This window comes from Canis aureus, chromosome 21, assembly GCF_053574225.1.
Source record: "Canis aureus isolate CA01 chromosome 21, VMU_Caureus_v.1.0, whole genome shotgun sequence".
In the NCBI taxonomy this organism is placed as follows: domain Eukaryota; kingdom Metazoa; phylum Chordata; class Mammalia; order Carnivora; family Canidae; genus Canis; species Canis aureus.
Window position 1 is genome coordinate 39,387,000 of NC_135631.1, and position 24,600 is coordinate 39,411,599.

The window sequence follows — 24,600 nt, forward strand, 5'->3', positions numbered from 1 at the left end:
GTTGCCCCACGGTACGCCTACAGAGCGTGTTGTCAGACACTTTTCCTTTCTGCCATTCTGGCAGGTGAAAAGTGATGCCTTTATGTAGGTTTCATTTTCAGGCACTGTTTCAACCCAAAGTTTATTATAAAGCAAAAATAGCAGGTGTTGTATGGAAGAACCTAAATAATTTTACAGAACTATGTTTAAAGCAACCCTTAAATAATTACTAAAAAATGGACCAGCCCAGAACAATGGTTTATAAGCTCCTTCTATCCAGTACAGGCCAGGAAGCCCTGCCATAATTGCCTGGCGCGGGGGGTTGCCCATGAGTGACTAATTTCAAAGCTAGCTTTAGAGTGATTTTCAGAAGAACATTTCTCATCTTTTTCCCTCCCCGCCTCTGAATAATTTTCATTTTGGCCAAAAACTGAAATTAAGGGAAAAATATTTCCAAACTTTTAAAAAGTTATTTAAAAAAAGAGAAATGAAACTAAAATGTTAAAACTTCTCCCCATTCTGGAAGTGTACTCACCGCTGCATCCTGCTAAATACACATAAATACCGACATCTCCATATTCTTTTACAATCTGTAATAATGTTGAAATAAAGTTTAGTTTCTCTTGACTACATGCCAGATTTAAGTCTCTTTCTACCAGTATGTAGTCAGTGATACAAGACACTAATTCATTCACCTGAGCTACTTATGCATTTTTGAGCTAACCATTTAAAACTAATTTTGTATTTAATTTTTATATGGACAGTGATAATGAGGGCTAGCAAAGAATTCTTGTTAAATTTTATGTAGGTGTAATAAAGGTATAATGGTACTGATTGGTAAAAGAATCTTCTCCTTGTAGAGCTATATCCTGAAATAGTCACGAAGAGGCGGTGACTGGGATGTGCTTTAGAGTCAGAGAAGTGCAAAGTGGGTTGGGGGGGTGAACCGAACAAGACTGCCCACAAACTGATGAGCTGTAGCAGCAGAGTGGGAGTCCTGTGGGGCTTCATGACACTGTGCTCTTTATTCTCATACAGTTTGGAAATTTTCCACAACCAAGAGTTGAAAACAACAACAAAGAATTTTAAGAGTTGAAAAAGGACACCTAGATCAACTCTCTGATCTTACTGATGGCACAGAGATATGAAACGACTCATTTAAGAGGATGCTTACCCCAGCCAGGGTTTTGACACCAACGGAATCGATAAAATTGACTTGGGTAAAATCCAGAATGACGGTGTGGATGGTATCCCCAGGGGGCATAAATCTTTGCAGTTCTTCAGGGAAAGTGCTCTTGATGACTATTGGGGGATATTTTACTTCATCATCCTCTTGTTCGGGTTTTGTGGCATCTTCTCCATCCACTTCTGCATCCTGTCAACACATAAACCAAACCAGAAGTCTATGAACACCTCGCATGTTGGTTCAGAGAAAGATTCATAAGGGAAAATTAGTTGCCATACTGTCAGGCTCCTGACTCCACCAGACCTCTTCTAAGATATTTGCTGAATCCCATACTTACAATGTGACGGAAAAAGGATGTGTACATAATATGCAGTTTTAGCTCAGTTTCTTTTCTTCTCTTCTCCTTTTGTTGTTGTCCAATGAAATCCACTCTCCTTAGTCATCATATCCAATCTCTCCTCACCTCTAAAATGGTTCCATTAACTTCAGCACAACCACAAGTTACCATAAGCTTGAACAACAAAATCTAGCCTTTGAGGTTTTTTTGTTTTTGTTACTATCAGCTGACTGAATCTATGACAAAGTAGCTATGGTAAAATTTATTAAGATACTACTGTGTGATCTTTTTTTTTTTAAACAGTATTTTCCGGGGTTCATATCCCTACTTTTTTCATAATTGGCCTTATCATATGTCTTTAATAGATAAAGGATACTGAAATGGTTTTGAAGCTTTCCTATCTTAGGGGCTTCCTGCTGTGTTAAGACCTCAATCATGAATGAAGGTGGGGCGTGGTGCAGATTAAGAGAGAAGGAAAAGTTACAGGGAAGAGACCACTCACCACTTTGACAACAGTTGCATTGGCCACATTTGCATTTCCAACTTCCTTGGCATACTTCCTCATGGCCTTTCTTCTTGCTCCCATTATGACTGCTGGGTTCACTCCAGTCTTTGCAGAAGAGCGATACATGCAAAATCATTTGTTGGCACCCAGGAACCCACGCAAATGCAATAAATCTTCAAGTCCCCCCCCCATCTATTTTCTATGCCAAGTTATCACTCCACCTCTTGCTCTACCATTCCCTCAGGCACCCTGAACTGAGTTATTCCCTTAATAAAGGAACATGAGTAACTCTCCTTATTCTTATGTGCATTTAGCAGGATATGGCAGTGATACACTAAAGTATCAAGGGGAATTTTTAAAGCAGTGTTTTTCAAATTCACTCTCAGATTCTCATATTTAAGAGACTCTGGGGGTTGACTGAGAGATTTTCTTATATACTGGGCAGTGTGGGGTCAAGTTCTAAACACCACCAAAGGAACCCACGTTATCTAAAGAGTGAAAAACCTAAATTTATTTTTTCACTTTTTTTTTTAAGATTTTATTTATTCAGGAGAGACACACAGAGGAGAGGCAGAGACACAGGCAGAGGGAGAAGCAGGCTCCCTGTAGGGGAGCCTGATGCAGAACTCGATCCCAGGACCCTGGGATCATGCCCTGGGCCAAAGGCAGACAGATGCTCAACTACTGAACCACCTAGGCGTCCCTCACTTTTTTTCTTAAAATTTTTTTGAAAAGGTAATATGTGCACAAGAGAAGAGAATGACTAGTGGTTTTGGCTGCATAACAGTGTGAATATAAATTCCATCTGCTGAATGATAAATTTACTGAAGATGGTAAAGTTTATGTATATTTTACTGAGAGCGAGTGAGAGAGAGGGAGGAAGGGAGAGAATGGAACAGTATAAAAGGTATATCAAGGCATTTAAATGTCCCTTACATTCCTGTCAATCCACAGGTCCCCTCAAAAATAATCAATTTCTTGGGGCACCTGGGTGGCTTAGTAGGGTAAGCGTCTGCCTTCAGCTCAGGTCATGATCTTAGGGTCCCAGGATCAAGCGAGCCCCTATTGGGCTCCCTCTCAGCCTCTCCCTCACCCTCTTTCTCTCTGTGCCTTTTCTCTCTTTCACACTCTCTCAAGTAAATAAATAAAAATCATTAAAAAAATCAATTTCTTGTGACTCACCTTTCTTTTCAAAGCATTGCTATATAAGTCGCTATTTGCATAATAAATTGGAGCATTTATTTGGAATATTTTTATTCCAGGAATTTCTTTCACCTGAAATAAAATGTCAGTGAATTTAACACAGGGAAATATTTCAGAGTCAAAACTGCACCTGCTTCCCTCCTCCAACCTGAAAATCTACACAGAAGTTGCTCAAGGCCCTCTCTTATAGGGTTTAGATAAAATGGTCACTGTGTCCTACTTACTCGTGTCCTGGACAAAGGAGTTCTGAGAAGAGAGCCTTTAATACACACATCTTCACATTTCTCCTAAGTCTTTGTTTCATATTCACCATAAAACACAAAGAAGGAACCAAAAACTATTAAAAACAAAGAAAAGGAAACAGATAAGAGAAGGGAGGCTGGCACTCAGACCCTGAGGAATAAGCAGAAGGAGAGGTTATGTTGGTGACTCCAGGAATGCAGACGGGCTGAAACAGACCCAAGAGCAACAGAGAAGCCAGAAGCCTCTAGAATGCAGTTTAGAAATGAGAAATCCAGCACATAATTCTCTAGAAGGAGGGAAAATGAGCAATCCTCAAAGCAGTCTCATCTCCCAGTATCTTATAGTGGGTCTGAGAATGTCTTCCCAAACATAAAACAAATCAAAGAGAACTAATTTTAAGAGGTTCTGTAAAAGTCTTTGAGACCCTCTGTAAGGATACTAAAAATCAAGGGAATTTTAAGGCATAATTTTAACATACAAAGCATCCTCTCAGTATTTTGTAAATATATACTTTAATTCCAAGAATATATACTTATCATTACAGAAAAGGGAAAAATAAATATTAGGAGGTTGACTAATTATAGTATAAACTCTAAAACTGAATCCAGATAGTAAATCTCAGTTCATACTTTTCATTCTGACCACTACACCTCCCTACTTTTCAGCTCCACTTTTTGTCCTGTGTAAAAATACTATTTAGTCTGCCCATCACATGACATGCTTACAACCATCTAAAATGACAGGAAAAAGGTCCTACCTCCTCATAGGCATCTATATCAATGTACACATCCGTGTCGGGAAGCTGTCCAAGGACTTTGTAGCTGGGACTAAAGATACAGGGACAGTGTGTTACAATACTATTGTGTTGAGGCCCAGTATGTGATTTAAACATGAGGTTTTCCATGTTCACATGTCATGTATGGACTTGCTAATGAACTCAGGAAGACATGATCCTTATATGGTTACCTTTGCAAAGGGCTTCACATGGATCACATTCTCAGGGCCATTCCCAGCATGCCCCCACACCCTGCCCCCAAGGTACAGGACACACTCACCCTACACACACACTCACACACACATCCCTCACATATCACACAATCTGGTTAGGACAAAAGACTCAGGCATTTAAAGATGGAGGCTAAAGTGAACTGTGCAGAGTTCAAGTCATGCCAGGGAATGTGTAACTCAAATTCTCATCTACTCAATAGAATTGTCTTTCTACTCTCAGTCTAAAGCAGGAGAGGAGTTTTTCTTTTTGTTGCTAATAAAAGGCTCTGACTCATGGGAGTGGTTGTCAACTGAGGGTATGGGAAGAAAAGAAAAAACAACCCTCAAAGTAGCATGGAAGTTTTTTTAAGTTTGGCTCGAATAGATTTTAAACATTGTTTCTGGAGAGCCCTCCTCTTTTTATAGGACAATCTGGCTCAAACTGGATACTGTAATGATGACAGATACTACTGCTTGAGCACCTCATATTACCTTATCATATCCTACATACTAGACTTATTTCTGCTGTTGTATGGCTGAGACGTTGAGGCCTACTGGAGTGTGTTGGTCATTGTCAGAGGGATTGGCAAAGATAAAATATGGCTCAAGGTCTTGATATGACGTTCCATGGACTTGCTACAATGCCCTGGTGCTTCTTAGCAGTATGCACAAGTGCTTTCTGTATTAGAATATATAATATGAATGTGAGCTGTTTTTTCTGGGTGGAGTCTCTCAGTAAGCTTTCAGAAAATATACACTATATGCCCGGGACTGGACTCTGGGAATATCGCCTCCACAATCAAGATGCTCACACTCTAGTGGGGTCTGTTGATAATTATAATAAAATTAAAGTCAATACTGCAATTTCAGGCAGGACAATCACGTCCATCCCAATTTGTACACTTACCTCTGTGTTCTGTAAATCACAGTTAGCAGAGCAATGATCACAGCTGTAATCAGACCATAGTCCAGCCCCAGAAACAAGGAGGAAACAAAAGTGGTAAGCCAGATGGTCTGCACAAAAGACAGAAAACTTTATGTGAGATCACGCTAAAAATTTTCTAAGAGTCTGTCATGCAAACACACACACACACACACACACACACACACACACACACACACACAGTACCTAATGTTGCCTAACTAGATGCTACACATAACAAATGACTGCATTAGCTTATTTTTCTCACATTTTAAAAAGATTTTATTTATTCATGAGAGAGAGAAAGAGTGAGGGAGAGAGACATGAGAGCACACAACCAGGGGGAGGGCCAGAGGGAGAAGCAGACTCCTCCTTACAGGGAGCCTGACGTGGGGCTCCATCCCAAGACCCCAGGATCATTACCTGAGCCAAAGGCAGATGCCTTACTGACTGAGCGACCCAGCCCCACCTTTCTTACATTTTTAGCAGCACATCCATGTGTTGCAATGACATATTAACCTAACACTCATCTTTGTTACTTACCAGTTCTATTTTGCTTGTTCTCCAGAAAAAGGGGAGATCTGAGAATTGCATAAACATTCCTTTCAGGTTGACAATCACAATGGCCGACAGCACAGCCTGAAACAGAGCACATCCCGCATGCCTCTCCTTTTGTGTCCACAGAGCCTCCTTTGCTGGCTCCTCACTGTCCTCCTGCTGCCCTCCCCATGTCTTCTCCCCACTCACTTCCCATGTAGCAGCGATGGTACGTTTGGAGCCTGGACACCTGGATTTTCAGGACTTGGTTAGCTAAAATGGGTCTTGGAAAACCCATTGGACAGGCTTATATCATAGTAGCAAACCTGCGTGGCGGTCAAGAGGTTCAGAGTTTAACTTGGTACTCCAGGAATGATTTGATGATTTGACCCATGGTTTTCCTACATTGTGATTTTCTCCATTCTATATTGTCCCTCATCTCTACTAGATTAAACAGATCAGCAAACAAACGTCTTAGAAGTGGAGGCCATCTCAGAGTTTTAATGGAAGTGCAAGGTCACAGAAGATCAAAGAGAGAAGGAACCTTGGAGATTAATCAGTCCAAACTCTCACTTGCAGATAAGGAAACGGAGGCCCAAAGATGTTGAGATGGTTTTCCCAGGGGCAGGACTGTAGATTGTGGAGCGGGATCTTGATCCCAGCCTTGCTCATTCTTATACCACTCTGCTAGAGTTACAGTAAAAAGGCACGAGATGGCCACAAAAATATAAACAAATAAAACAGCAAAATCTCTACACATGGTAACACCTCACACCAAGTTCAAGCTACGCACCTGGGGTAATGATTCGAAGAGGAATCCAGTGGCTAATATGACCAGCAGAATCATTAGTGAGGCCAAACAACCTGCAAGCTGAATGAGAAAGGATCCATGGAAGGGGCTTTTAGGAGATATGAGTAAGAGGCAAGGCAGAGGGTGATCTCAGTCTTTTTAAAAAAATTTTATTTATTTATGAGAGAGAGAGAGAGAGAGAGAGAGAGAGAGGCAGAGACACAGGCAGAGGGAGAAGCAGGCTCCATGCAGGGAGCCCGATGTGGGACTCGATCCCAGGTCTCCGGGATCACGCCCTGGGCTGAAGGCGGTGCTAAACCGCTGACCCACCCAGGCTGCCCTGATCTTAGTCTTTTGATAATCACTGAAGGAAGATCAAGAAAATATGGATTCAAACAAGTCATCAAAACCAGTGCATAAACCTGTAACTCCTTCATACTCCCTTTCTGAAGTTTTAGTTTCTCTTATAGCTTTTATTTTATTTTATTTTATTTATTTATTTATTTTTATTTTTTACATTTTATTTATTTATTCATGAGAGACACAGAGAGAGAGAGGCAGAGACCTAGGCAGAGAGAGAAGCAGGCTCCATGCAGGAAGCCCGATGTGGGACTCGATCCTGGGACTCCGGGATCATATCCTGAACCAAAGGCAGGCACTCAACCCCCGAGCCACCCAGGCATCCCCTCTTATAGCTTTTAAATAGAGGCTGAGGGGCGCCTGGGTGGCTCAGTCAGTGAAGCACCTGCCTTTGTCTCAGTTCAGGATCCTGGGGTCCTGGGATCGAGCCCCAGGTCGGGCTTCCTGTTCAGCAGGGAGTCTGCTTCTCCCCCTCCTTCTGTGCTCTCTTTCTCAAATAAATAAAATCTTTAAAAATAAATAAATAGAGGCTGACATGATTAAAAACCCTGACTGAAATGCCCTTGCCAGGGGTGAGGAAAAGGAGATAATGACCCAAGCAAGATCCACAAGGGCCAGAAGAATAAAATGGTACCCTGCTGTCCAATGACCACTAGCCACATTCAGTTATTATATTTTTAAAATTAAAATTAAATACAACTAAAAATTCTGGTCTTGGTTGCATTTCTCACATTTCAACTGCTCAAGGACCCCATGTGGCTAAAAGCTGTCATACTGGACAGTGAAAATAGTGAACTTTCCATCATTGCAGGAAGTTCTACTGGACGTGCTGGCATCTTGACCATACTAGGTCTCAGACTTTCATAGCAACATCCTATGTCTGGACTGTGAGGTTTACTGGCAGCAGAGACTGTTGTATAATTTTCAATTTAACTGGAGAATATACCTCTTTCCTATATATTCAGTTCCTGTGTTTCGCTCTGACCATTCATGCCCTTCTCTGATTCACTGCATAGCTCAATAGAGCGTCAATCTTGAGATGGAGCAGCTTTGTTTGGGTTCAGAATAGAATCAAGGGATTAAAGTTTACCACCCCAAATCACCGTCCTGAGAGGCCGGTTGTATACACACCTGTGTCTTGCCTCCGGTTCCCTCCTGAACAAGGCTTCGAGACAAGGAGCACGAAATGGAGAAAGTCTGGAAGAGTGAGCCAATGGAATTGCACAGTCCCAGGGCAATGAGCTCCTTTTTCCATGTGGAAACAAAGCACACCAGAGGTCAGTCATTCTTCAGAAAAAAAGGCAAGATGGCCCATTTTAGACACATTTTCGGCAGTGTAGGGTGTCTCTTTATTCTCTTTACAAATATAAAAGTTTGCTTAGCATGAGTTTAAAATAGACATTCTTAAGATGAGAGAAAAACCACTTAGGGCTTTTGTTCTGCAAGATAAAAGCTGCACTCACTACTTAGTCCCCTCTTTCCCAGACACACTTTCTTACACAAATAATGTTTTTGTCTTTTTTTTTTTTTAAAGAAAACTGCAGCAAAAAGGAACAGAATATTTTTGTTGTAAGTTTTTGGTATAGAATTGTTGGCATCTCCTAAATGCCTCGACTCTTGCCCTTCAATGAGTACATGACATTGTCCTCTTGGGACCAGTGAGTGAGACCTGCTTTCAGGGCTACTTCTGGTCTTTCTAGTTGGATCGTGTCCTTGGGATTGTGGAGCATTTAACATTCTCCTAGAAACACACAGTGTGTTTTTTTTTTTTTTTTTTTAATTTTTATTTATTTATGATAGTCACAGAGAGAGAGAGAGGCAGAGACACAGGCAGAGGGAGAAGCAGGCTCCATGCACCGGGAGCCCGACGTGGGATTCGATCCCGGGTCTCCAGGATCGCGCCCTGGGCCAAAGGCAGGCGCCAAACCGCTGCGCCACCCAGGGATCCCAACACACAGTGTGTTAAAGTAGACACTGTCATGCCAAAATTATGCCTAATGGTATTCAGCTTATCTATTGATAGGTTATAAAAGGAGGTGGCGGGGCACCTGGGAGGCCCAGCCATTTAGCGACTCTTGATTTTGGCTCAGGTCATCTTGATCTTATGGTCATGAGTTCGAGCCCCACATTGGGCTCCATGCTGGGTGTGGAGTCTGCTTGAAGATTCTCTCTCTTCCTCTCCCTTTGTCCCTCCCCCCATCCTCTCTAAAAAACAAAAAAATTTAAAAAGGAGGTGGCAGTTTTCCAGAGTGGCTGCACCAGTTTACATTCCCATCAACTGTGTGGAGGTTCCTCAAAGAGTTAAAAATAGATCTGCCCTACGACCCAGCAATTGCACTGTTGGGGATTTACCCCAGATACAGATGCATTGACACGCTGGGACACCTGCACCCCGATGTTTATAGCAGCAATGTCCACAATAGCCAAACTGTGGGAGGAACCTCGGTGTCCATCGAAAGATGAATGGATAAAGATGTGGTTTATGTATACAATGGAATATTACTCAGCCATTAGAAACAACAAATACCCACCATTTGCTTTGACGTGGATGGAACTGGAGGGTATCATGCTGAGTGAAGTAAGTCAATCAGAGAAGGACAAACATTATATGGTCTCATTCATTTGGGGAATATAAAAAATAGTGAAAGGGAATAAAGGGGAAAGGAGAAAAAATGAGTGGGAAATATCAGAAGGGAAGACAGAACATGAGAGACTCATAACTCTGGGAAATGAACTAGGGGTGGTGGAAGGGGAGGTGGGCAGGGGGTGGGGGTGACTGCGTGACGGGCACTGAGGTGGGCACTTGATGGATGAGCACTGGGTATCATTCTACATATTGGCAAATTGAACACCAATAAAAAATAAATTTATAAAAAAAAGGAGGTGGCAAAGAATATAATGTGGAGTTTGAGTGATGAATCATATATTCCAAGTTCAATGAACAAGGAAATGTCTTCCCAGAAATGGTTCTAGATAAATATTTACTTCTCAGGCTGTGAGCTTTGAAAAATAGGGATAACATCTGTTGGAGTATGGCAAACTGAAAGCCTCATATCCAAAGGTTACATCTTCCTAGCAGGACCCCTACCTGTGACATGAGGTAGGACTGTATCTCAGTGCTCTGATGATCTAATGCACATAATGAAAAAAAAATTGTAGTGTTGAATAAATACATGTTTCCAATACCTCCATCATCAAACTAGAAGTTTTTCTATTGAGACAGAGAAATTCCAATCATTTGCCTTCCACAGCACAGCAGGATGATTATACCATAATGAAACATCTGGAGGGAATTAATGATTTCCTACCTGATTGCCATCAACCTGGTAGCCATGTTTATTTGCCAGGGTCTTGGCCATTGATATGGTCACTGAAAATCCAACAATGGCTATGGCGATGGCATCCACGTACACAAGGTGGAAGAGGCTGGTGTCCGGGTTGGCTGGAGGTAGTAGCCTGAAAGGTCAAGCTGACTTTAACTCAAGCATTGTGACCATGGGGGAAAAAACATGCAACTAGAGGGGAGCATTTCAGGACAGCATCATCTGCAAATGAGGTGATCAATGCTTGGATACCTGTGTGCTCTGGTTTGTCAAAAAGAAACACCCTCTTTGACACACAAAGGTTCTTTTTAGGCTCCAACCCTATTATTACTAGCTTTCTACCTGAATGGGTTATCAGCAGACATCAGATGCGGTTTTATTTAGAAAAGGAGTAACCTCATACCTCATGACACCCTGTATGGCAGGTGTAAGTAAGACACCGAACAGGAAGAAGAGAGGGTCAGCGAAGTGCTCAGATGGCACAAGACATTTGAACCAAAGTCTGAGGGTAGGAAGTCTATCTTAGAGGAGAACTACTGTCAAGACTGTTTCCTTTTGTTATTTCAAGTAAAGACTCTGTTTTCCAGGATCCCTTTAAGTGAATTTCCAACATGGGAAAGGAGCCACAGGTTATCCACTTTGGGTCTCACCTGGTAGTCCTGGGAATCTAGAGGGACCAATGGGGAATCCAGTTTTTGTGGTCCATGCTTATAGTTTGAAACCCTTGTCCTAAAGGAACAGAATAGGGATTTCCTGGAATGGTATGGGGTAAGGGGCAATAGAGGTTTTTCAAAAGCATCTGATTCAATACAAGACATTGGGCTAGATAATAATACTAACCAGTTTAGGTACCATATAATTCTTTTTTACATTAACAACCATTTATTAGGTGCTTCCCCTGTGCCAGGTTCTGTGCTTATTTATCTCAGACAGCCCAGTGAGCTAGGCACCAGTATATTCCTCAGTTTACAGATGATGAGGCATAGTGAGACTAAGCAACTTGTCTAAGGTCAAATGGCTCATGTACACATCGCCACCAGTACAACAAAAACCATGAAGAACTGGCCTCCTTGTGCCTATTTCTCTTACTGTGTCATATCACGGTGATAAAGGGGGTGTCTCAGGTACTGGGGTAAGGGAAAGGGAAGGGGAGAAGGAAAAAAAATTGAACATATAGTGAGCCTACATTTTGTGCTGTATGCCTGAAATACATCATCTCATCTGTCCTCATAGCAATCCTATTAGATGGGTGCCATTAATATCCTAATTTATAGGTAAAAAAATGGATACCTGCAGATGTTATTTGTCCAAGATGGAGCAAGGAGTTAAACCCAGGAGGTCCCACTGCAAAACTTATTGTCTTTCCCTTGCATTTTGCTATAGAAGCACTTGCCATGAGGAAAGCCCTAGCAGCAGACTTGGGACTGCAGAATAAAAGAATGTATTTTTGAATGAGTTAAGGAAAGTAGACCAAGAAACAGGATATATTGCCAAGATTGGGATCTTTAAGAGTCAACAGTCACTTTCTGGACACGTGCTGTGTGTGTATTTGTGGGTGTGTATAGATGCATAGTTTGCTTTCAAATATGGCTGCCAACAGTTCCTCCCATACTTGTATGTGCTGCTTGTCCCCTGAGGCTGGGAGGATCTGTTTCTCCTCTGGTGAGTCTGGGCTGGTCTTGTGATTTGATTGAGCCAACTGAATGTGGTGCAAGTGATGCTGTATGAGTGCTTTTAGCAGCATGGCACCTCCTATTTTTCTGTCTTGTTTCCTTGAGTCACCATATAAGAGTCTGGCTATCCAGCCAGAGTCACCATGTGGGGAGAAGATGCCAGCCAGTCATCACCCATTCCAGGCCTCCACCTGAGGTGTCAGACACGTGAGTGAAGTCCTCCTGGATCCTCCAGCACCAGGCACCCCTTCAGACATCTGTGGCTGCATGAGAGACCCTAAGTGACACCAGGAGATCACCCAGTTCCCTACCTAGGTTGTGAATTGTGAGCAAATAAATGGCTGTTGTTTTGAGATGTTTTGGAGCTGTTACTGAGCAGTAAGACTCATAGATAACTGAAACAGTATGATTACATGTAGATATGTAAATAGGTAAGCATTACTTATTTCCTGCTTAGTTTTGGGCAAAGTTTCAGAAAGTGTAGCCAAGTTATAGAAGGGTAAAAAAAATTTTTTTAAAGTATGGCTCTCACATATGGAGGAAAAGCAACATATTTCGGTACAAAGCAACAGGAAAAGGAAGGTATTGGGTAGAAACGGTGGTGAATTGCATGTAAATTTTTAAAAGGAGAAATCTAACCGTAAGAATTCACATTTAACCAAATTATTTGTGATCAGTTGTTGAATAGAATTGTCTACTGGATCTAGTCAAAGACTAATGTGTAGCACTCGATTAATTATGTTAGGGACCCAGGTGTGAGGTAATGGAAACAGCAAACAACTGAGCATCGGAAGACTGTATTCTGGGTCCAGGCTGGGACTCACCTGTGAGCCACTAAACCTCATCCACATCTCTCAAATGTCACCCTCTCTGGTAGCCTACTTAACAAAGCAGCCCAGCCCCTTCTATCCCTTAGCAGGCCTCCCTTTTCTGCATAGCACTTCTCACTACTTTTTCTCCACCCACCCATCCCTCCACCACCGGAGAATATAAACTTCAAGGTAGCAGACACTTTTTTGCTTGCATGGCTGCTTTTGTTTTTAACTGCTGTGTCTCTGGTACATAGTAGGCACTCAATAAACATATGCCAAATAAATGAACTTCTTTACCTTATAAAATGTATGTATGTCAATAGTGTTATTGTGAGCACCCACTGAGATGGCAGGTATAAAAGTATTTTATAAATCTTAAGTCCAAACAGAAAAAATAGGTGTTATTACTGTGTTTTAGGCCTACACTGAATCATAAGTAACATGTTCATAACAGCAACCCATTATTTTGAAGGGGAGTGCATGCTTCCTCCTTCAACACTTGCTCTGGGGTAGGGGTGGGAGTTAGGGGTGAACTCTGGCTTCCTGAGCAACTCCTGCCCTTGCGCCTCCCAGGAAATTCTCAGATAGAACCAGAGGCAAGGCTTGATGCAGTATGCCAGGTTCATCAGTGGCCAACATCTGGGCAAACATCTGATTCTGCTCATCTGGGAAGAGAGAAGAAGGCAAGAGAAAGAGACAGTACAAGAGACAGAAAGAGACAGAGAGAGCAATACAGAGATAGCCAGAGCGTGTCGGAGAGGAACAGAATGAGATGAGAAGAGAGGCTCATAGTTATGCTAGCTCCTTCAAATATAAAAAGAAGAATAAAAACATTTGAAAGGTAGAGTTAAAGAAGATTGACAAAGCATATATGACTTGAAACTAGAAAATCTGTTGAAAAAATGAGCCACAGAACTTCCAATTAGCATGTCTTCAAGGCTTCGAGGTACACGCTAGGTGGTGCTTTATGTGCACTATCTCCGGTGGCCTCACCATTACCCTTGACACAGGACTTGATTACCATGCTACCCTGGCAGGGGAGGAGGCTGGGGCTTTAAGAGGGTCAGTGACCTGCCCAAAGTCACACAGCTAGTAAGCGTCAGGCTAGATTTAGGTATTTTTGCTCTTAATTCTGATGCCCTTCTCTTAAAGAGAGATTTTAAAAACCAGTAAGTGCTAAACAATATGAAACAAAACACTACGTACCACTGTTGGTGGGACTTTAAAATGGTGTGATCACTACAGAAGATAGTATGCAAGTTCCTCAAAAAGTTGAAAATTGAACTATCACTTGATCCAGCAATCCCACTTCTGGGACTATATCCAGAAGACCTGCAAGTAGGGGTCTGAGGACATATTTGCACATTCCATGTTCACAGCAGTAACATTCACAATCGCTAAGAGGTGGAAGCAACCCAAATGTCCATTGTTGGGTGAACAGATAAATGTGATTGACATATATATATATTGTATACATACACACACACACAGTGAAATTTTATTCAGCTTTAAAAAGGAAGGACACTGTCACTTGCTACAACATAGATGAATTCTGGGGATTTTATGCTGAATGAAATAAGGAGTCGCAAAAAGGTAAATAGAATTCCACTTATATAAGTTATCAAGAGTAGTTAATTTGTACAGAGAAAAAGAATGGTGGTTTCCAGGGGCTGGGAGGAAGGGAGAATAGGGAATTATTGTTTAATTATTGTTGGGTATAGTTTCAGATTTGCAAGATGAGAAAGTTCTGCAGATCTGTTTCACGACAATGTGAATATACTTAACATACTGAAGTGTATGCATCCAAAGGATTAAGATGGTAAATTTTCTGTTACATGTTTTTTTTAACCACAATTAAAAAAAAAAGGCTAAAACTCAAAAAACCCAAAGCCTCAGCTATTTGATACATAGGAAAAAAAAAAAGATTTTGGATTGTAAGCATACTAAAGCAGGAGTTAGAAACAATAATAGATCTATTGATTATTCAAGTCGCACTATCACTTAAAATAAAACTTTTCCTACCCCAGTGGAAGTGTCCCGACGACATCCACGTTGTATGACTCTTTCAAGTTAAACCCAGCTGAAATGCCAGTTCCCATCACCACCTAAAACAGACACAAATCCAAATGCGCCTTCATAGATGAAAATTCAACTGCCACAAAAGTAAGGTTCAAACAGTTGGTCAGCCAGGTTAAAACCTACTTTCACTTTTAACTCAAAACCTTTTAGGAGTTGCCTTTGCCTTTGGCAGTCGAAAGAGTCTCTGGCTAAGATGGCATCAACAAAGGACGTTGAGAAGTGTATTGTGAGGGTGGTACACTGACAGGGAGTCTGTACAGAACCTATGTTTGGACCTATGTTTGTGTCCATGGCACAGCACCAACTGTGGTTACAGGCCTCTGCTGTTACAAGCACCCACCTCAGCTACAGTCAGGGTCACGGAGTTCCATTGTGTGTAAGCCCTCCTGGACAGTCAGGGCAATGTAGAACGAGCTGGTGTGTCAAGTGCAACCCTTACTGAAGTAAGTGCAATGGAAAAATAACAGAAGGAGAAGTAATACTTTTCATCTTGAAGAACTATTGCTCTAGAACTTTCTGAGTGGGTCATCCAGGAGAGTTAGGGCTGGTCAGGGTAGGGAGCCAGGGCCTCACAGTAGTGGCCGCTGCGGGAAACCAGTAATAAGGTAATGTTATAATGAAACAGTTGTGGTCATTTAAGAAGATAATAGAGTATATAGCAGGTTCATTGCATGTGCATTGTTTTTACAATGGTTCCTAAGTTGTTAGATGGAAGTATGTTTTACGTTGTAAATATGTATTAAGTACTAATACATGGAACTGTTGGGTATTTCTTTTGGCCTAGGAGTGCCGGGAACCAAGAAAAATCTGGGAACCTTTGGTCTCTTGCTCTTTTAAAAAATGGAAACAGCTTAATTTTTTCAGGTTATTAAAGTTGTAGGTGTTCATTATAACACAATCAGATGATAAAAATTTGAGGAAGAAAAATATTCCATAATCTCATCACTCAGAGATGATTCATATTAAAATTTTTATGGATGACCTCCACCTATATTTTAAAAATCATCCCTGTCTCTAATAGATTTCCTTTTCTTTCAGCATATTTGTGGAAGTTCCCCTTGACAAATTCTAACCTTCCCTTTGGCAGATCTGGGAGAAAAAAGGTAGAACTTCCTGTTCCTCCTCTGTCCAGATCCTTCTCCAGAATAGCTAGGTGTGTGTGGCCAAAGTTGACTTACCGCAAAGAACTCTAAAGGAATGGGTGCCGGCAATTTCTCTTTAAATCTCTCATTAAACTCCTTGCCACCCAACAGCAAACCAAAAACCATCAGCCCGACGCCTAGAGAACACACGTTGAGGTTTTTAACATTCTGCAACACAGCAACTGTACTCTGTAACACAGTGAACACTGGATGTTTATATCAAGCAACAGCCCCTGAACAGAGACACTAGTGCACTAATTCATACCAGCCATCCCATCACCATGCATTTCTAGTTAAAAGAAAGCTCTCAGACTGAGAGTTCTCTGTCCTACCAAGTAGGAGGCATTTTTACCCAGTCATATAACTTTATAGTTTCTTTTTCTTTTTCTTTCTGAGAGAGAGCACAGGTGAGCAGGGGAGAGGGAGGGAGAGAATCCCAAGCAGTCTCCGCACTGGGCTCAATCTCACATAGGGATCTCATGACCCTGAGACCATGATAGGGCCAAAATCAAGTTGGATGCTTAATTTACTGAGCCACGCAGATGCCCCCATAGTTATAGTTCTTAACCAACAATCTTATACTATAAGTGTTCTTTGATTTGGTAATGGCTCAATGTAGTATATTCAGAAAAGTACCCCTTAAATTAAGTCCTGAGCATTAGAAAAAATTAAAGGTTGATATCAGCAAAATAATGCAAAGATAAATATACAGAAAAATTTTAAAGAAGATTTTATTTATTTTTTTGAGAGAGCGCCAGAGCCCGAGCTGGGTGACGGGCAGAGGGAGACTCCACGCTGAACAGGGAGCCCAATGTGGGGCTCTGGGGCTCAATCCCAGGATGCTGGGATCATGACCTGAGCTGAAGACAGACACCCAAGCGACTGAGCCACTCAGGTGCCCCCACAGAAAAGTTTTAGGAAGGTCAAAGGGGGAGAAAGAAGTCACGGGTAGCAGATGAGAGAGGGATCAGGTGCATTTCAAAGGCGAGAGAGTGCTGAAGTTTGGAAGAAGCCCAGTAGAGTTAGAAAGGAAAGTCTCCTATTTGTATCCTAGGGTTGCAGCCTCAGCACCCCAAATATGGTCAGTACTCATCCTGGACCCCGGAAGAGTGGGTCACAGTGAGCCCAGGCTACACACCACGCCTGCCAATATTTAGAGTGCACTCAGGTGCTGATCTGCTTCCTCTGCAGCAAAGTACTGAGAGAACTCCCGGAGTAGGAAGCATGGCCTCAGCAACTATGAGAAATGAAGGATTTAGTTATTTAAGGGATGTTCCCACAGTTTGATACCATTCTAATCAATCGAGGACTCAATTTAAAATGTCACTGCTGGGGGAATCCCTGGATGGATGGCTCAGCGGTTTAGTGCCTGCCTTTGGCCTAGGATGCGATCCTGGAGTCCCAGGATCAAGTCCCAAGTCGGGCTCCCAGCATGGAGCCTGCTTCTCCCTCCTTCTGTGTCTCCACTTCTCTCTCTCTATTAAATAAAAAAATAAAAAAATAAAATAAAATAAAATAAAAATAAAAAATAAATAAAATAAATCTTAAAAAAAAAAAAAAAAGTCACTTCCTGGGGATCCCTGGGTGGCTCAGCGGTTGAGCGCCTGCCTTTGGCCCAAGGTGTGATCCTGGAGACCCGGGATTGAGTCCCGCATCGGGCTCCCTGCATGGAGCCTGCTTCTCCCTCTACCTGTGTCTCTGCTTCTCTCTCTCTCATGAATAAATAAAATCTTAAATAAAATAAAATAAAATAAATAAAATAAAATAAAATAAAATAAAATAAAATAAAATAAAATAAAATAAAATAAAATAAAATGTCACTTCCTTAGAGTGATTTTCTTAGACCTCGAATCAAAAGGTGTCCCTATGCAACTTTTGGAGCAGTCTGTACCTTTCCTCCATAGCATGTAACACGGTTGTTTTTTTTTTTTTTTTTTTTTTTTTATGATAGTCACAGAGAGAGAGAGAGGTAGAGACACAGGCAGAGGGAGAAGCAGGCTCCATGCACCGGGAGCCCGACGTGGGATTCGATCCCGGGTCTCCAGGATCGCGCCCTGGGCCAAAGGCAGGCGCCAAACCGCTGCGCCACCCAGGGATCCGTGTAACACGGTTTGTAATTCATTACCTATTTTTGCAATTCGTGGTTTACCATCTGTCTTCCCATTGGACTGTGGGCTCCAAGAGGCAAGGGCCATATTTGCCCACTCACTGCTATGTCTGGCATTGTGAATGGCACCTAAACACCTGCAAAGGCCATTGGTCCTTCTGTCCAAGATTAGCTTTAGCAGCATTTGACTGTCATTTGGTTTTAATTATTTCATAATTTCCTCTTTATCCAGGGACTAACCAGAAGAAGGTTTATTGTTTTCCAAATGTATGGGGGTTTTAAAGGTATATTTAGTTATCGGTTGCTGCACTGTGTGAGAAAATACTGAATTTTTAGAACTTGTGATCAGTTTCAACATGATCAGTTCTTGCCATTGTTCCCTCTGTACCTGCAAATAATTTATATTTTCTCGGACCTAGAGGCAAGGGTCTACATATATTTTATTATATTCAATGGGTAATTGTGTTAGTTAAATCTTTTATAGATTTACTTAAAATTTTTTTTGCCTGTTCGAGTAAGCAGTTTCTGAGAGAGATGTGTTCTTCTTCCACGATGCATTTAAATTATGTTAGTTCCCAAAGTGAACACAATTTGGTTTTATTATTATTTTTTTAAAGATTTATTTATCTATCTATCTATCTATCTATCTATTTATCTATCTATCTATCTATGAATGAGAGAGAGAGAGAGAGAGAGAGAGAGAGAGAGGCAGAGACACAGGAGGAGGGAGAAGCAGGCCCCATGCCGAAAGCCCAATGCGGGACTCGATCCTGGGACTCCAGGATCATGCCCTGGGCCAAAGGCAGGTGCTAAACCGCTGAGCCACCCAGGGATTCACCCACAATTTGGTTTTAAGAAAAAGTGGTCTCTTCTGCTAATTAGGGTGAAGATGCAGTCACCAAATAAAGGCCTAGTAAAAAAATTCCTTGTGAGGCATCACATGTTAATAAAATGGGACTGTAAAGTTTAATTCCCCTTGTAGGGTTCTCAGAAAAGTCTTAGAATAATGAAATCTTTTCCATTTTTATTGTATTTTTTAAAAATATTTTTATATATTTGAGAGAGAGCAGACTAGAAAGAGCCTGCTTCTCCCTCTGCCTCTATCATAAGTAAATAAATCTTTAAAAAAAAAAAAGAAGAGAAGAGGAGAAAATAAAGGAGGAAAAACAAGTACCAATAAGTCAGCAAATAGCTTACTTACATACACCACTGAAAAGATCCCACTGTACCGCTTTGTTTTCACTCCAAACAAGTATTTTAACATGGAGGTGAAGACATGCACAGCTGCCGCGGTGGTAAACCCACGGACCAGGGGCTCTGTGAGATATATGGCCACAAATCCAAACCTACAGACACCTAGGCAAAACTATTTTTTTTAATGACAAAGAAACAAATAAGTCATATGATAGATCAGGAAGTAAAAACCAATAGAAAACAAAACAAAAGTTCCTTCTGGACTACTTTCTAACACTACACTCCTGCATCTGCAGTGGCCAGAAAACAGTGGAAGGTTTGGAGAGGCTTGGAGCCCCATGGAGCACTGGGCACACTCACCCTTTCCCTGTCCTTCAGAACTGGGGGCACATTTAGTCAATGAACTTCCTGCTCCTTCCAAGCAGACAAGAGATGTCTTCTTTCCATTACTAATTGTTCCTGCTTTAAACTTTTCTTGCTTTTAGAATCTCTGAAGTACCCAACTGAAGCTTGCTCGTTCCTAATAAATACCAACTTAGGGAAAGCATGCAGTGGGACTGGTGATACCGAGTGCTCTGAATTTTGCTAGCTGGACCCTACCCACCACGTAGACCAGCCACGAAGACTCAATAGATATTTATGAAGTGAACAAATAAGAGCCAATTTTTCCATCTATGAATATTACCTGGATGATTCCTGAAAGTAAGGTCACAGACATGGCGACTTTCACTCTCAAGGCATCTCTTGCCTCTGTGCCATTGGTCGCATTTACTCCTCCTGGAATGACTATATCATCAGGGACTAATCTAACAGCCACACCGCCAATCATCAGGCTAATCACAGCAAATGGACCTGAAATAGTGAGGCATTAAATTAAGGAAACCATTTTCAGTGCATCTCATGTGGTTGCTGGGTCTCCAGGAGACATGGGTGAGGTCAATTAAAAAGCATCACTGATGTGAAATTGCACTGCCCTCCTTCAGACTTCCTCCCCTGGGTTATGAGTAAGCTGTGTTTGTATAGATCATATTCTCAAAAAATGAACATGATGATATCTTCCCTCCCATGGACTCTTCTGGAACCTGGACATCTGCCCATTAGGAGGTAGTCAAATTCCTCTCTCCTTGAATCTGGGTGCACTTGCGACATGTTAATCACCACAAGAATGCAGGAAAAGTGATACTGTGTGGCTTTGGAGGCTAGGTAACAAGGTGATGCTGCTTCTAACTGACAGCTATACTACTTGTTTATGCTTGGGCCCTGAGTGTGAGCAAGCTCAGTTAGGATCATGGGGAGAGAAGGATAGAGGGCGGAGAGGGTGGGAAGAGTGAGTAGCTGCTCCAGCTCCTCCTCTGATTCTCAGCTGCATGACAGACTCAGAGCCGGAACTGCCCAAGAAGAGTGCTTCCTAAATCCTGACCCATAGCAACTGTGCAAGATAATCGAATAAGTATTTTAATCTGCTATATTTGGGGGTATTTGTTACCCAGCACCAGTTATCGGAAACATCATGTGTGGACTTGCTGGTGGCAGTCTCATGCAGCACCAACACTGTTATGAAGTCCATGTAAATCTTATCCTAAATACACTGGGAAAAATCATGTATAATTCAGAGCCTAAAAGAGGATGAAAAGCAATACATGCATAAGTAATCAGGAACATGCAATAACACCAATAAAATAAAATAAGAAAAACCAGGTATAAGCAAATTGTATTATGAACGAAGGTACTTACTTCCCAGATTTCAACAATTGCTCTTTTTACACAAGAAAATGGTCTTTTATTTTCTTGTCATGCCAAGGTTATAAGAAAGCTATTAGTTCTAGAAATCTGGGGGAGGGGGTGTATTTTTATAAAGCACCTACTGGGTATGCTGTAACAAACGTTACCATTTAACAGATGTTCTGATAACAAACATGCTCTTTCTTTGGCACACTGCAAATCTTGGAAATCCAAACTAAAATACCAACTCTAAGCTTTTACCTATGGATATGTGTCTGGAAGTTCCAAGGAAACAATACATGATAACAGGGTAAAATGAAGAGTACAGGCCAAACACGGGAGGCACAGCAGCCAGCATTGCAAAGGCTAACCCTGTGGGATCGAAACCAAACAGAAACGGACAGATCATTAGAAAGCAGAGGGTAATGTGTATTTGTCGCCTGGCTCTCTATGATGAAGAGGTGAAAGCCACATTAATTTCAGCAGCTGTATCTTCACCTGCCCACCCCCTTACATCCCAATCCTACACCTAGGCTGAGACCATTTTCCTGGTCATTTCCTCTTTGCCAAGGGGTGGGTTTTTCTGTTTTATTCTTTCCCAACCTAAGTAAGGGTGGAAAGTCTTACTTGATTGGTGGAGCTATGATCTGCATTGATGGCCAAATGCTGGCTGTTTCTCTAATGGGGTGTTTTTGTGGATTTTTTGCTGATCCCTTTTCAATAAGGAATTCCCAGGTGCCAGTTCTTACACCTCCTCCAGGTCCTCTCTGCTGGCATATGCTCCTCTGTAGGCAGTCTTCTTGGGTAGGTACCTTTCAAATGAGCCAAGCCTTGTTACCTTCCAGAGCACCCACTTATCCAATGGGAAAGCTTGGCAACTTTACGCCAAGCAACTTCAGAAGTGCAAGCCATGCCCACTGGAGGGCTCTCCATTCCGCTTACATGGGTGGTTTACACCTTTTTTTACCTGTAGATTTTTTTTTTTGCAAGAATTAGGCAACAATCCCCCAAAACTCCAGGGGACACATGTCCAGCGCTCTGAGTGGTTCTCTTGCAGTCCCTCGTACCTAGACTTTACATGGAGGAGAAACGTATAGTGCTTTTACCTAGAAAGCACTAGAAAATTCTAGAAATCCTAGAAAATTCTCATTCCAAATCTATTATCATATACCTGGTCCCCAAATATATCCTGTTGAAGTGATGCACTAAAGAGTCTGGTGTCATTCACTCATAGTTTTTGCATCAGTGGTCTGGTATCTTTTTCAGGACATGGAGACAATAAACACCCTTGTTCTCAGCTTAGGGGGCTTAGCCAAATATCTGGGACAACCAGAAAATTCACTTAATACACTGTCATGTTGTGAAGAGAAAAAAATTTTTAGCAAAGAAGAATAGGGGAAGCATCCCTAACCCACATATAATATTATCATTTTAATGTTGTCCTTTTTAAAAACAAATTCTACTTTTAATTAAAAAAAATTAAAATTTAAAATTTTTATTTCAAAGATATGCATGCTCATAGTTTAAAAAGCCAGTACTAAAAGGCCCTGAAGAAAAGCCTCATCTCCAGGTTCTGCTCGCCAGAGGCACTCACTTTCAATTTGTTTAGCTCTTTTTCTATCATTTATCTCATTTCTCTGAATCAGTCATTCTCAACTGAGAGGATTTTGCCCCCTAGGGGACATTTGACAATGTCAGGAGACATATTTTATTATTGTCACTGAGAGGGTGGGGCTGTTCCTGGCATGGTGTGGGTGGAGAAACTTTGCTCTAATGTTACTACTGTTATTCTTAGTTTTTTAGATTCAGATGTTAACCACTATTTTTTTTCAGCTTCCACTTAGTTATATCCTAATTACATGACTTCCCCCCCCCCAAGAAGCTTTGAAATCTTCTATTTATCCCTGATATTCTGAGTTTATTATGCTCTACCTCGTTTGTTTGTTGTTTATTTATTCCCTCCCTCATTCTGCTGGGTACTTGGTGGTTTCTTGCAGTCTGAAAACTCATGTATTTCAATTCTGAAAATATTCCTTAATAGTCTCTTCCCCTCTGTTTATCCTCTTCTTTCTGGAATTGCCAGTGGATGACGGAACACCAGGATTGATCCTCTGGTATTTTTATCTTGTCTTTCTTATTGTGCTTGTATTCATCTTTTTCTTTGACTTCCAGATTTCCTCTATCTTCGAACCCTTTGATTGAATATTTTATTTCACCTATCATATCTTTTTAAAAAGATTTTATTTATTTATTCATGAGAGACACACAGAGAGAGGCAGACACACAGGCAGAGGGAGAAGCAGGCTCCCTCTGGGGAGCCTGACACGGGACTCGATCCCAGGACCCCAGGATCATGCCCTGAGCCGAAGGCAGACGCTCAGCCACTGAGCCACTCAAGTGCCCCTTCCAGCTATCATATTTTTAATTTCTATGAGCACGTTCTTGTTCTCTGAAGGCTCTTTTTAAAAATCACATCCTAGGGTGCCTGGGCGGCTCAGCTGGTTAAGTATTCAACTCTTGTTTTCAGCTCAGGTCATGGTCTCAGGGTCCTGAGATGAAGCCATGTGTAGGCTCTGTGCTTAGCATGGAATCTGCTTGATATTCTCTCTCTCCTCTGCATCTGCCCCTTCCCCTGATCATGCTCTCTCTCAAAATAAATAAAATTTAAAAAATCACATTGTGTTCTTATGTCATGGATTCAATATGTTTTCAGATCTTGCTGAGGATATTACAGAGCAAATGTTTTATTTTGCCCACTCCATTAGTTATGTGCCCAATGAGCTTTCTGTTTGGTTTGTTTTCTTCTTTGAAGCTTTGTGCACATTGGCTCCCTTTGTCTACTGATCAGCTTTACTGTATGGCAACTGGGGGCACCCGCCAGCATCTTGGCCAGAGAACCTCCAGTTGGCACTATAGCTTTTTCTTTCTGGGGGTGGTTCATTGTTTGCCTTGGGCTGTAGGTTCTGACAGGCTCTTTGGAGCTGCCAAGGACAAGGAAGAGCCTTTGTCAGCGCACAGGTCAATGTGTAGACTTCATTCTTTCAACATCTTTCAGTGTTTTCACCCTCCTATCCACTGCACAGTACCGGGGTGGGGACCTGGGTGTCCATGTGCTCACAACTTAGGATAAAGACTTCAAACAATCCTCTTGCTTCTAGCCATCTGCCTGACTCTCACCTTTGACAATCCTTGGAGCTGCCAATTTCCCAATGTTCTCCAAGGCAGACCCCAGGATCTTTCTCAGCTCTGATTAATTCAGCTTCCTCAGCTCTGATAATTCAGTTCTCACTTGTCTATAACTTGCCTTTTTTTTTTTTTTCCTGCTCCATGGTGTTGGCTTTCCCTTTGTGGGAAAAGTGGTGTCCCATTCCCTTTGTCCTTGCTAGTTTACACCATTTCCCCTGTCCCTTACCATCATTTTTTTTTTAATTTTTTTAAATTTTTATTTATTTATTTATGATAGTCACACAGAGAGAGAGAGGCAGAGACACAGGCAGAG

The 24,600-nt window shown here is 41.7% G+C and overlaps 1 protein-coding gene across 7 annotated transcripts in view; it reads right to left on the reverse strand.

Annotated features, from left to right (window-relative positions):
• The window catches only part of SLC26A5 (solute carrier family 26 member 5), a 61,098-nt gene that overhangs the window by 6,005 nt on the left and 30,493 nt on the right, over window positions 1-24,600 (reverse strand). For 6 of the 7 annotated variants that reach the window (XM_077863949.1, XM_077863947.1, XM_077863946.1 and 3 more), the window contains 15 exons: window positions 21,363-21,473; window positions 20,065-20,231; window positions 19,387-19,551; window positions 16,115-16,267; window positions 14,880-14,962; window positions 10,358-10,505; window positions 8,181-8,294; window positions 6,693-6,770; window positions 5,906-6,001; window positions 5,348-5,454; window positions 4,211-4,280; window positions 3,190-3,282; window positions 2,005-2,112; window positions 1,154-1,354; window positions 515-569 (listed from right to left, as the gene is read on the reverse strand). In XM_077863949.1, the coding sequence (XP_077720075.1) occupies window positions 515-569; window positions 1,154-1,354; window positions 2,005-2,112; window positions 3,190-3,282; window positions 4,211-4,280; window positions 5,348-5,454; window positions 5,906-6,001; window positions 6,693-6,770; window positions 8,181-8,294; window positions 10,358-10,505; window positions 14,880-14,962; window positions 16,115-16,267; window positions 19,387-19,551; window positions 20,065-20,231; window positions 21,363-21,473 (1,749 nt within the window). The remainder of the gene's footprint in view (window positions 1-514; window positions 570-1,153; window positions 1,355-2,004; window positions 2,113-3,189; window positions 3,283-4,210; window positions 4,281-5,347; window positions 5,455-5,905; window positions 6,002-6,692; window positions 6,771-8,180; window positions 8,295-10,357; window positions 10,506-14,879; window positions 14,963-16,114; window positions 16,268-19,386; window positions 19,552-20,064; window positions 20,232-21,362; window positions 21,474-24,600) is intronic. The other variant, XM_077863952.1, reaches the window with a different exon arrangement.